Source organism: Pyrus communis, chromosome 17 (genome assembly GCF_041283825.1).
Source record: "Pyrus communis isolate YQ-2024b chromosome 17, ASM4128382v1, whole genome shotgun sequence".
Classification (NCBI taxonomy): Eukaryota; Viridiplantae; Streptophyta; class Magnoliopsida; order Rosales; family Rosaceae; genus Pyrus; species Pyrus communis.
Genome location: NC_142581.1, coordinates 14,572,358 through 14,585,408, shown reverse-complemented (window position 1 = coordinate 14,585,408; position 13,051 = coordinate 14,572,358). Strand labels below are relative to the sequence as shown.

Genomic DNA, 13,051 nt, shown 5'->3' with positions numbered 1-13,051 from the left:
TTGAGACAAAAGCCTTATTTGGGAAATTGAGTAATGCGAAGGAAATTGGTAAATGCAAGTTTTAGTTTTGTGAATTAGTTAGTTAAATTAGTGTTAATTGGGTTGTCATGGATAATTATCCCTGAAAATAAGTAGTTCGGGAGTAGGGCGTTATTGGTTGTACATTTCACACCGTATTGTATATAATTGAAAATGTTACGACATGGTTAAGTATTAGATTGCATCATGGTATATCCATATGTATATTACTTGCACATAATTATTGGGAATGCTTTCAAGTGCAAAGGTGAACGCAGGACACCCAGGTAAGTTCAGGTGAGTTTATGGTATTAGTTGAATCGATGAAGTTATAGCATGACTACATTTATGTGTTAGGCAACTTCGATACTGTCGTACTGGTTGCCATGAGTTGTACATGTTATATTGAGATGCATTGAGAGCTCATAAACCTGCACCCCCGTGTTAGTGCTCCCGCTCGTGGTCAAGGCACAGTCCTTCACGTGATGTTCACCTCTCGCATCTTACGCTCACCTTGGACTCAAGGTAGGTGCACAGGCTTGTCGTACATACCACTATAGGTGGTTCCGACTCGTAGGTGACCTGCTATTATTCGCCCAGTCTTCACGTGATCGTAGCACTTGAGCGTACTTATTTACACTCAGTCCTGTCGTACAGACCACTAGAGGTGGTTTCAACTCGTGTGCAGGGATGTTTGATGAGCTATAGATTAAGTCGTACAGGTCACTATAAGTGACTCCCGACTTGTATGCTAGTATTGATTGACGAGATATGGATACTTGTACCCCGGTGTTAGTGCTCCCGCCCGTGGCCAAGGCATAGTCCTTCACGTGATGTTCACCTCCCGCACCTTACACTCACCTTGGACTCAAGGTAGGTGCACATGCCTGTCGTACAGACCACTATAGGTAGTTCTGACTCGTAGGTGACCCGCGATTATTCGCCCAGTCTTCATGTGATCATAGCACTTGAGCGTACTTATTTACACCCAGTCCTGTCATACAGACCACTAGAGGTGGTTCCGACTCATATGCAGGGATGCTTGATGAGATATGGATAAGTCGTACAGGTCACTAGAGATGACTCCCGACTTATATGCTTGCATTGATTGATGAGATATAAGTACAGTCATATGGGTCACATTAGGTGATTCTAGCTGATGTATTATTTTATATTGATTAAGTTCATTTGGCCTACTTGTTAATGCATTGTAGAGTCTATGGACACGGCATACCTGTGGTTTTGTTCATTTCATTAGCATAGGTGGATATATAGATATATATATATATATATATATATATATATGTGTGTGTGTGTGTGTGTGTGTGTGTGTGTAGTACTGTCCTATAGAAAACGATAAGGGAATTACAATGAGGGGTTATTACTGTTAGAAAGGTAATAGTTTTGGGAAGCTTGGTTTTACTGCTTACTCATACTTTCTGTTTTGTACCCCCTTCAGGTTTTAATTGCTGAGTTCGTATCGACGAGGATGTATGGCTAATCTTAGTATTGGTGGCTACTTTTAAGGGTATGATTCTTACCCACACTACTGTACTTTACTTATGCTCTGGCATCGCATGTGAAATGGGTTCGCTCCCACTCGTAGCGCACTCTGGTATTTAGACACTTTTAGGTTCAAATTTATTCACATTTTATACACTATCACACTTTATGGCTTCGTCACCTTCCAAGTGTCGGGCAACACAGCTCGATTTGGGGTCCTAGTGGACATTCCGAGTCGGGGTGTGTCAGAGATAACTTAACTCAAAGTTACAAAAAATATCCTTACAAAAAAAATTAGGGTTAAAACCATCCCACAACAATTAATACATTTTAGGCCCAACCTAAATTATGTCTTTTAGTGGACCTAAATATTTGGGTTTGAGTTGGTTTAAGGAGAGAAATCCAAACGAACAAAATATCGCAATGTATGAACTGGCCTTTGTGGACTATACGTGCAGACCAACGCAAATTGTTGGATCTGATTTCAATGACTGAGAACAAATCAATCAAAGCAAACTTACTGGGTCTCTCATCTCTCTATGTTCCCCATCTCTTTCTCTTTCCTTTCTCTCTTTACTTTTCTCGTTCTTTTCTTAATCCCTATCTTGCAGATAGATCACAAACCACCATCAGCCTTGCTTCATCGTTGTTGTCACGTCACAAACCACCACAATAGTCCGACTACCTCTAATAGGCCCAATCCAACTTCCTCTCCATCTCTGAGTCCAACTTCCTTGGCTATGGCTCCCATGGCCATAAGAGTCACTAGGCCAGAGCAGTCTTAATGTCGTAGGGTCTTCCCGACTCCTGTCATTAGCTTTTTGTTGGAAATGTGTCCAAAAGTCAATCACGTGATGATACTTCACGAACATTTCGCATATTAAACTAAACTAGTTTAATCTAAGGACAAAGATTACTGTTTAAAATCGTCTCATAAATGTTATACGCTTAAACAATAAGTTGAAGGAATATATAGTAAAGGTGTAGTATCCCACATCGCCCGTGAGGGCGTGGTCTTTGGGCCTTATATATCCATGCCCAGAGCTTTAACTTCAGCGAGGCTTTTTGTGGACTACGGTCCACAAGAACAAAACCGTGCGGTAGCTGGGTGGCTGCGACATAGTCCAGGCCCAGAATGCCAAAGCGGACAATATCCGAGAGGTTGGAGTCTGGGATGTGACAATTTGGTATCAGAGCCAGACTCACGGTCGTGGTGTGCCGACGAGGACGTCGGACTCTCTAAGGGGGGTGGATTGTAGTATCCCACATCGCCTGTGAGGGCGTGGTCTTTGGGCCTTATATATCCATGCCCAGAGCTTTAACTTCAGAGAGGCCTTTTGTGGACTACGGTCCACAAGAACAAAACCGTGCGGTAGCTGGGTGGCTGCGACATAGTCCAGGCCCAGAATGCCAAAGCGGACAATATCCGAGAGGTTGGAGTCTGGGATGTGACAAAAGGGTCCGTGATCTAAAGAAGTTAAATACAGTTCTCTTTCATACACATATCCTAAATGTTTTTTTTTTTTTTTTTTGACAAACGACATTATCTATAGTAAGGGGAGGGGAATGAGCTTAGCATTTGGCGATAATTGAACCTAAAACATCTTACTTACAAGTGAAGATGAATACCACTAGACTATAGTACTAAATGGCAGACCAAATTATGTTGGAAAGTGAAATTAGTGGCGACAATTGAGATTATATGCCAAGTGAAACTTGGCTCAAACTATAGAGATTAAACTATAACATTATATGGAAAGTTAGTCCCTAAATGTGAGAAATAGAATATTCAAACCACTCCAAAGATTGGTCAAATGAGCAATGGGTTTTGGCTCTTTGGAGCTACGTAAGGTTTAAACATGAACAACTTAAAACAAACGGGTCACCAATGCTTTTAATTGTTTATTTGAATGTATTGGCTGTTGGGATGATTCTAAATGTTTGGTTCTGATTGGAATGCGTCAACTTTGATTATCTATTTAAAAAAATTACTAATAAAAATGTGCCTAAAGGAAATTCAAAATTGATCATCTAAGTTGTTGGAATTAAATATGCGCACTATTGTGGGACGTGGAAATAACAAATCCAAGTAATTTGTAAAGAAAAAACAACCGTGAGCTAGCCGAAGATGAAGGAGGTGTACCATCAAAGGCTCTCCGATGGTCAAGTTGATAAGCAACTAGCATACAGGCACACACAAAGTGTGTGAGAACATTTTTTATTTTTGTTTTTGAAATAGAAGGAGAGAAGAAGAGAGTGATAGAGAAGGTGGGAGTGGGAAGTTTGTTTTTTTTTTTTTAATTTTTTTATATGTTGGGATTACATGTAGGTGAGGTTTTGAAAAAAAAAAAAAAAAGCTAAATTTGGTTGTGTGAAATTACATTTCTGCCCTATATTTCTTATTCATGTTATGTTTTAATTAGTGAGTTAAACTGATAATTTCATAAGATTTTGATTGATAATGAATGTTTTATTAATTAGTAGAGATATAAGACTTAAGCAGTGGGCAAGATAATAAGAATGTGTTGGGGCCAAAAATCTCATGTGTAAGCCCAATTGCACCTCAAAGCCTGATTGCCATAAAAATACCTCGAGTCAAAGCTTAAATACATGCAAAGTTGCAAAAGCAAGAAGGAAAAATATTTACAATCACGCGGTGTTAATAAAATAATAATTTATGGGTTGAACATTTGTATAATTGCCCTAAGTCCATGCAAGTCCATGCACATTTGTCATGCCAACGAGTGTGAAAATTTTGAAACAAGTCCCTCACCCTATTTCATATGCGAAAAGGAAAAAAAAAACGAAAAACTCAAGACGAGAGAAGGGGGAGTGAATGATCGAGAAAGAGATGTAGAAAGGAAGAGGATGTGGATGAGAGGCATGATAGATGAAAAAGACGGAAGGTTTTACGCAAGAATTTTTTTTTAAATTTAATCACTTTGAAAAATTATTGGTTTTTTGGTGTAATAACAATTATTTAAGTTGACAGCTTAATCACTATAAGATTAATTTGATAGCTCGTATAAAAGAGGAGCTCACAGTCTTCAAAATAAAGACTTTATAAGAGCGGTTTTGGATTTAAAAAATATCACTAGACTAGAATAGAGTGATTCAAACACGAAACAAAGATACCGTGCGTATTTTTTTTCTTTCTATTTCATTTTCCATTTTGGCCGCAACAAAATAGTATTCATTTGGGGCATAATATTCAGTTATTCACACAAAACAACCCTATATTTATATTAATATTTATATATACACAATTTGCAAAGCCAGTGCGATCTGTTTCGATCATTGAACCCTAAACTCCACCGGTTCCTCTTCCATTCCCACTGATTTCTTGGATACTGCTTGTTTCATCAGTTTGATACCGGACAAAAATGACTTACGCATCTCGTATCATCCACCACTCCAAAAAGGTACGCCTCAATTTTCACCATTTTTCCCTTCTCTCGTGAACTTAGTGCTATTTTTTGCTCTTTCTTGTGTGTTAATTGTCAGAATTTTGTTTAGGCATTGATATTCTGGGTTTAGAGCTTGTTTGGTTAATGGGATTGTGGCCAAGCACTTGTTTTTACTGTTTAAATTCCACAAATCTTGAATCTCAGCCTTGTTTTGTATTGAATTTACGCCGTTAATTCGCTTGAATATTTGTAGTCACCAACTGGGGTAGTGATTGGATGAATCTGTCTATACTTCACCATGCTATTTCTTTATTTTTCGGGTTACTCGAAGTTCGGTAGCAAGTAGGAAATGTAATTTAATTTATTTTCTTATGAGCTTCTGTTTGATTGTTGAAGCTAGGTGTGTGCATATAAATGGAGGTAGTGTAAATTCCAGAATTAATTCTCAATTGGGTAATTTAGGATTACTATGTCCAGGGTGTTTTTAATTTGAATTTCACTAGTTTTGAATAAATTCTAGTTTTTCACTGTATATTGTCGACATAAGTTCTTGACTTTGGCTTAAAAGTTACCATGAGCCCATGACCTGTAAAATCTAGTTTTTCGCTGTGTATTGTCAACATAAGTTTTTGAACTTGGCTTAAAAGTTACCATGAGCCGATGACCAAATGTTGATTACAAGCTTACGTTGCCCAGATAACATAGGCAATTATATAAATATGCTCTTGTCTTTTGTTTTTTTTTCTATTCTTTTTGGTGCTTTATATCATTGACTTAGGTATATTTCAAGCATTAATCTATGAAGCTGATGGTTTCTATGTTATCACGATGTTTCTTTACATATAATTTTGTACTATATTTGTGTTCACTGCAGTTACGGAATGCTCCCAACTTACTACGGCAAGAGCAAGCACTCTTGGTTCGTTGGTTTTCACATGATGTTCAACCCTCTAGTGGTAAATTAAATGGAATGCCTTTTTTGTGTTGTGTGTGTGTGTGTGTGTGTGTCAAGAACTATTTTTTCCTTTCCATCTGTTATGCTAATGTTGCATATCATTGAAACAGAAGTTGCTATTCCAGATAAATTATGCTAGTTAATCCAATTGATGATGTCTATATGTTTTTTCATGAATATGTCTTTCGGACCTGATGATTCGATATTAGAGGATTAAATACAGTGATGTTGTAAATATGAGATTGAAACTGGTCTTTTGTTATCTATTTATGTTGGTTTTCCGTGTGAAATTGAAAACTGGTTGACCTGATGACTTGACTCCTTGTACTTAACATATATGTGTGTATTCATTTGGACAATACTATGTGCAATTATTTTCAATTACATTTCCTTATCATGCTTCACATGCTAACATATGCTCGTACATATATATGTATCAGGACATGAATTAAAAAATTTGATGAGTTAACTATGACTGTTCTTAAGCTGGAGTCCAGGGTTTTCCTAGTACTGATTTTGTTAAAGGTATCTTGTTGTACAATGTGTGACACAAGATCTGTGGCATCAGTTGAATGCAACAAGACACTTGGGTTTTTAATTATGCACTTAAGTGCTTCTGAAAATTTGTTTAGCTGATTTAACAATCAATTCTTTTTTCAGATATATTGAAGGTTCATCACCACAGTTATGTGCCTTCAGAAAGAGCAAGCGGTTCTAGGTCTTTCAGCAGTAGCACTGTAAGTTAAACTGGTTTTTATCATGTTGATAGGAGAAATATTATAAAATGTCCCATCTTTGGAGTATTTCTGTTCAAAGTTTTAGTGGTCTTTCTTTGCTTCTTCCTTTTTTTTTTTTAAATATCTTGTCACACACTTTTAAAGGAATTGTCACTAGTGAACTTTGTATCAATTATAGCGCTGTCACCTGTCATGTTTTGCAGAAATCAGTGTCAGGTACATTTACCAGGGATATCCCAATGACAAGGAAACTAGGAAGTTCAATTTCTGGATCGGTATTCAACAAACAGCTTTCATGGTATGCTGTGCTAGATTTTGTTACTTTGTCTGTGTGTATGTGTGTACAACTCTTGTTTGATACATCTATTTTTCCCTATATCAGTATTCAGGCGCAGTTGAGCAGAGGCTTGTCATCTGATGCAGGTATGCCTCTTGGTGTTTTGCATCTTGATAATTTCTTTTTGTATTTTTATGTCCTTGAGTGCACATTGGCTTCCTCTCCGAGTAGGCTAGTATGATGATGGACTTCATGTTGCTATAAGAGCTTGCTTCAATGATACAAGTTTACAGCATAGAACTATAACAAGTTGACTATTGGTTCATAGATTTCTCAAACTCATCCGTGCTAGAAATTGGAAGTGTAATATTGTGATCAATCACTGTGGCCTTGTAGTTTCTATTTTTTTTCATTTCATAACTCTATTTGGATATTTTTACGGTTGAGGGTGGGTACTAGTCATTAATCTCCTAAGAATGATTTCTGTATTATATTTTTTTGATCCCTGCTGCTTTAATTCATAGAGAAATAGTTTTCTTAATGTGATACCATGATTTATTGTGAATATATTATTTCACTAGTTTTGGGTATTGAAGTGATTTGCATCCCTTTTTGAAGTGTGATCTTCTTTATTTTGAACTCTTCCGTTGATTTGGTAATCCTCAAACATGTTATTTAGAGTTATATGATCATCTAACTCGTCAAGAATCATGTCCACTTCAGGCCTCCCTCCACACCAAGAAATTGGGATGCCTTCTCTTTCACCCACTATGTCTGAGGTATGTACTGTTTCAAAGCTTATTGGATTATCATACCTTTGAAAATTTACTGCTCCATTCTAAGTCATCAGTTTTTTTTATTTGTAGGGTAATATTGCTAGGTGGCTGAAGAAAGAGGGTGATAAAGTTTCTCCTGGTGAAGTTCTCTGTGAAGTTGAAACTGTAAGTTTTCTGTACTTTACATCCACTTACCTGTTAGCTCTGTTGAATGAGTAAATGAACTTCTGTTATTGTTACGTGCTTCTTTTTATGATGGAAGCCTGACGTGTACCTCATCCAATGACCTGTTAAGGATAAAGCTACAGTGGAGATGGAATGCATGGAAGATGGTTATCTTGCCAAGATTCTACGACCAGATGGCACCCAAGGGATCAAAGTTGGAGAGGTATTGATTCTAGTTAACTTTTATGGGGCTTGGGTAGATTTATAATTCACCTTTCCTTTGCTTGTGGTTGGTGGTGTTGGACTGATTAATAACGGGGATAAATTAGATTGAATAGAAAGAAACATCTTGATATAATATGAGTACTTGCTAATGGTTTTGGCACATAGGTGATTGCAATAACTGTTGAAGAGGAGGATGATATTGCAAAATTTAAAGATTATACACCATCGGCATCTGGTGCCAGTGCTCCTGCAGCTAAAGAGGCTTCTGAGCCTACCCCAACCAAAAAAGAGGTGGTTGCAGAACCAGTTCCAGAGCCAAAGGTTTCAAAGCCCAGTGCAGCTCCTGCTGCTACCCCTTCTGGAGATCGCATATTCGCAAGTCCTTTGGCAAGAAGTTTGGCTGAAGAGCACAAGGTATGCCATGCAGAATTCTATGGCTGAATTATTATCATTTAATGGTAGAAAACACTTACCATCATGCGCCATTTCTGACTTCTGTGTTTTCTAGGTTCCCCTCTCAAGTATCAAAGGAACAGGTCCTGATGGAAGCATTGTGAAGGCTGATGTTGAAGAGTATTTGGGTATAAATCTCATTACCCAAAACTCGTGTTAATACTTTTGTTATTCTTTGCTATGTTATTATTTATTTTTTTGTTGATTTTGTCTTGGACCTTTGTCTACCATTTTTCTTCTGGTAAAAAAGGCCAATCCAGCTGATGGTCAGAAATTGTGTTTGATCTTTTGCTTTTGTTTTCTCATGATTATGTAGCTTCTCATGGGAAGGAAGCTCCTAAAGCTAAGGGTGCAGCACCTGCAGCATTAGATTATACCGATATCCCCCATTCTCAGATACGGAAGGTAATATTAGAAGTAACGATTGTACGTGTTTTATGTCATAATTAATTGAGAGGATGCAATGTAAATTTTTTCCAAGTAATATCTAGGCTGATATCTTCTGTTTGTTTTGTGTTAGAGAGATTTGCATTTGTAAATTATATCAATTCAGTCCTCACTACTTGCTTATTTCTTTGGTGCACCTGAAGTACTGTCTCGGAAAATTTTAAATACGTTTATTTGGTTTGGTTCACTTACGCTTTTCAAGTACTTTTCATCAATTAATTGTTTAATCTCTGTTGTGAACTTTACTTTATTCTTTCTAAAGCTATATCTGGTATGATTTTTGCAGATCACAGCTTCAAGATTATTATTCTCAAAGCAAACAATTCCTCATTATTATTTGACGGTAGATACATGCGTCGATAGACTCATGGAGTGAGTATAAGTTTCTTAAACATTTTAAAATTGAACTAACTGCATAACTTTGGATATGTTTAACTCTTGTTTATCTGCAGTTTGAGAGGCCAACTCAATGCGTTACAAGAGGCATCAGGTGGGAAACGGATATCTGTTAATGATCTCGTAATTAAGGTACAAGATTCTTCCTTCACTGAAATTTTTGAGCGGCCAATTATGGTACAAATTTCCCCCCATGGTAAGACCAATGGAAGTGATGAGGTGCTTAAGTGCAGAATGGGATAACGGGTTCTTTTGATCTCTAGAGTTATCAGATGAAATCTCACGATTATCAGAATGACTTTTAGTCTATCATAAAAGGTGCCTCGAGGGGGAGACTGTATTCTAGAGATAACTAGAACCTTGTTAAGTTATGAGAGTTCTTGTAAGAGAAAATAAAAATCAAGTATACTGGAGGTATATGGTACCTTTCCGACTGTATATTCACTCCAATGTAACAATTATTGCAGGCTGCTGCTTTGGCTCTTCAAAAGGTTCCTCAATGCAATAGTTCATGGACAGATGACTACATCCGCCAGTGAGTTTAGATACAAACATTTATAATTAGGTTTCCATATTCCACCTGAAGTAGGTTGTAACATTCCTTTACGGTTTCTATTCTCAGGTTTCACAACGTGAACATTAATGTTGCTGTGCAGACAGAAAATGGACTGTTTGTACCCGTCATTAGGGTGAGTGATTGCCTTGGTCCGTATTGTTGAACCACTTAGTTAAAACAGCAATTTGCCTGAATCTACATTGTTAAATTCGTAGGATGCGAACAAGAAGGGACTATCCAGCATAGCCGAGGAGGTCAGGCAGCTGGCCCAAAAAGCCAAAGAAAACAGCTTAAAGCCAGAAGATTACGAGGTTGATAAAATTTTTGTCCTTTATTGTCACCACTGCAGGTATATGATAGCCTTGTGGTCTTAACCTAAATTTGGTTTATTCTTTTTGCAGGGAGGCACATTTACGGTGACAAATTTGGGAGGTCCATTTGGCATCAAACAATTTTGTGCCATTATTAACCCTCCTCAATCAGGCATTCTTGCAGTTGGATCAGGTAAGATTGGGACTTCAATCATGTTTCTTTGGGCCAAAGTTGTCTTTATGTTTATTCTGTGTTTTTTTTTTCTGAGCAGCCGAGAAGAGGGTAGTACCAAGTTCCGGGCCCGAACTATACAAGTTTGCTTCCTACATGTCGGTAACGCTAAGCTGTGATCATCGTGTTATCGATGGTATGTCCATCTCTAATTTCTGTTTGGAATTGAAAATCTGAATCGTTAAAGACAAAATAACAGCGCAAATTTCTCTTGTACAGGTGCAATTGGTGCGGAATGGCTAAGGGCATTCAAAGGCTACGTTGAGAATCCTGAGTCAATGTTGCTCTAAGTAGACGGTTTTCGATCTTGGCCTCAAATAATTTTGTTTTCTTTCCCGTGTGATTTGTCAAGACAAGGGGCTTGAATGATGGTACCCCAGCTGTTCTTCCCAATCATCGACTCGGGCTTTTGGCATAGCTTTTGAAATAAAAGGGGTTGATAATTTCAGGCATCGGATTTCGGATGAAAATTTTCCGTTGAGTGTACGTAACTAATAAGAAGTTTGACTCTAACCCCTAAATCTTGTTTTTTCTCGGACTATTGTCAATATTTGCACGTTTTAGGTGTGGTTTTGTTCTTACCGATGGCATGAAAAAACTCTGCATCTTTTCGCGAGCTACGATAAGGCAGTCGCAAATGTACCTCAACTCTCAAACAGGTGAAGAAAAATGGACGGCACCCACGTCCAATACAATGCAAAAGCAAGACACAAATCTATATGGAGGGAACACCGCAAGCATATGACAATTCCAGCATCATCGCTTTAGCAATTGTGTTGGAGTTTATCAAACTAGTTCATAAAAATCTGTTACTATGAACCAATTCGACAAAGACTTGCATGCATTTCATAATTTGTAGACCAAACTCAATTTCCGTCTCTGTTTCAATTTCTATAAGTACGTTATCCGCCATCACCGAAAGACCATACAAAACATTACATTCCCAATCAAATTATATTAACTTCCTAAACGGGTGCCCTACATCACTCATCAAGTATTACTCAAATCGATATTCAGCGCAACAGCATTTCTACCCTAAGAGTGCCTAACTCCAGACCTTCACTCGTCTGCAAACTCATAACAGAACATTCTACAATGCAAAAATGCCAATGACTGCAATCGTAGCACGCACCCTCTCTCACTTAAGCATCAGTTTCCGCATGAAAGAAAGAAGTATCGAACAATCATCAAACAAACGATAACCAACCTCTTAAAAACCCCATTAGTAATGTGTTGTCAACTCACATATCCCTTGACAATGTTAAAGTCACAAGTCAACAGGTTTACAATGAAACAGAGAAGGAACTAACTCTTGATACGAAAGATAACAACATCAAATGAAAACAAGTCCACGACACCAACAGCCACAGAAAAGAAGATCACCAACAAGCATTGCACATGACATGTTTACACTATTAAAGACCGCAAATTTAAAGAATTACTGATATACAATGAATACCCACGAGTCTAAATACATCCCAATTATTCGTTATGAGGACAAGTCGACGAATTACGGTAGAATTCTTAACGAAAACTCCGGTGCTCACCTACTTGTAATTCAATAATCAATTCCATTTAAAATTACCAAACACAGCAACACCATCTTCATCATGCATTGCCCAAATATTTTCTGTTTATCATCGTCTCCGATTCCTAATGGGACTATCAAAATTGCCGAAAACTAACCAAACTGAAAGAAAAAAAAAATAAGCCAACAATACCACCACTCACATCAAAAGCAACCTGCCATGATTATATCGGCACGTATCGCTTGGCAGCCTGCCTTGCCGTGACGGCAACGCCAACAAGGACTCCTCCAACGGCTCCGGCCACCGCAGCCGACCTCACGCCCTTTGCAGCTCGGTAAATCGCTCCAGTGCCCAGTCCCGCCGCAACGCTATTCCAAACATCGTCGGTATCTCTGACCGCTTGAATCCCACTCTCCATACCAGCATAGATCAGCCCGATCACGCCCAGCCGGTTTCCCCAAACACGACCCGTGTGGCCAGAGGAGTTGAGAACCCTATTGATCCTGAGCTTGGTAGTGTCTCCAGATTCGAACGATCGAACGCCGGAAACGAGACCGGCGCCGCCGCCTCCAATAGCGCCGCCGAGGTAGGAGCAGCCGGTGTAGAAGGTGAGATTCTCGCCCCAGGAGCGACGCTGACGTTTAGCCTCTTCGACGAAGAGGAACTCCGGAGAGGTAGGGAGCTGGTAGAGGTTTCGCATGGGGACCTGTAGGTCCTGGTAGGGGTTGTAGAGGCGGGCCTTGGACGAGTCAGAGTTGGGGTCGTGATCGGAAGGGGACATGTGATGCGCCATGGCGGAGAGAGAGAGAGAGATTGGGAAGAGGAGGAGGAATTTAGGGTTGGGCGGCGGTTAGGGTTTGGTAGTAGCCTTCGCGGGGGGGTGAGAGGGAGAGAGAGAGAGGACCTTTGACGTGTTGGCCAAATTAAACCAAAAATAAAAATAAAAAAGAAAAGGAGAAAGAAAGAATCGACGAGGTCGGTGGTGTGGTGGCTTCTGGTGAAAATTGGAATAAGAGGAAAAAGATGTGTGATTATATATACTCGGGTGGTACTGTTTTAGAGCA

The 13,051-nt window shown here is 38.8% G+C and overlaps 1 protein-coding gene and 1 pseudogene across 2 annotated transcripts; one reads left to right on the top strand and one right to left on the bottom strand.

Moving 5' to 3' along the window:
• Window positions 1-4,734: 4,734 nt before the first annotated feature.
• On the top strand, window positions 4,735-10,993 carry LOC137749572 (dihydrolipoyllysine-residue acetyltransferase component 3 of pyruvate dehydrogenase complex, mitochondrial). Its single transcript, XM_068489691.2, has 19 exons — window positions 4,735-4,943; window positions 5,803-5,884; window positions 6,544-6,620; window positions 6,824-6,918; window positions 7,003-7,043; window positions 7,621-7,676; window positions 7,764-7,838; window positions 7,969-8,061; window positions 8,229-8,477; window positions 8,572-8,644; window positions 8,833-8,921; window positions 9,250-9,335; window positions 9,416-9,491; window positions 9,827-9,894; window positions 9,982-10,048; window positions 10,131-10,226; window positions 10,317-10,419; window positions 10,499-10,594; window positions 10,678-10,993. The coding sequence occupies exons 1-19, from the start codon at window positions 4,905-4,907 to the stop codon at window positions 10,746-10,748; spliced, it is 1,632 nt and encodes a 543-aa protein (XP_068345792.2). The 5' UTR covers window positions 4,735-4,904; the 3' UTR covers window positions 10,749-10,993.
• Window positions 10,994-12,009: 1,016 nt separating this feature from the next.
• Window positions 12,010-12,992, bottom strand: LOC137749574 (mitochondrial import inner membrane translocase subunit TIM23-2 pseudogene; annotated as a pseudogene). The gene has a single exon (XR_015958583.1). The product of XR_015958583.1 is annotated as a mitochondrial import inner membrane translocase subunit TIM23-2 pseudogene (transcript).
• Window positions 12,993-13,051: the final 59 nt, after the last annotated feature.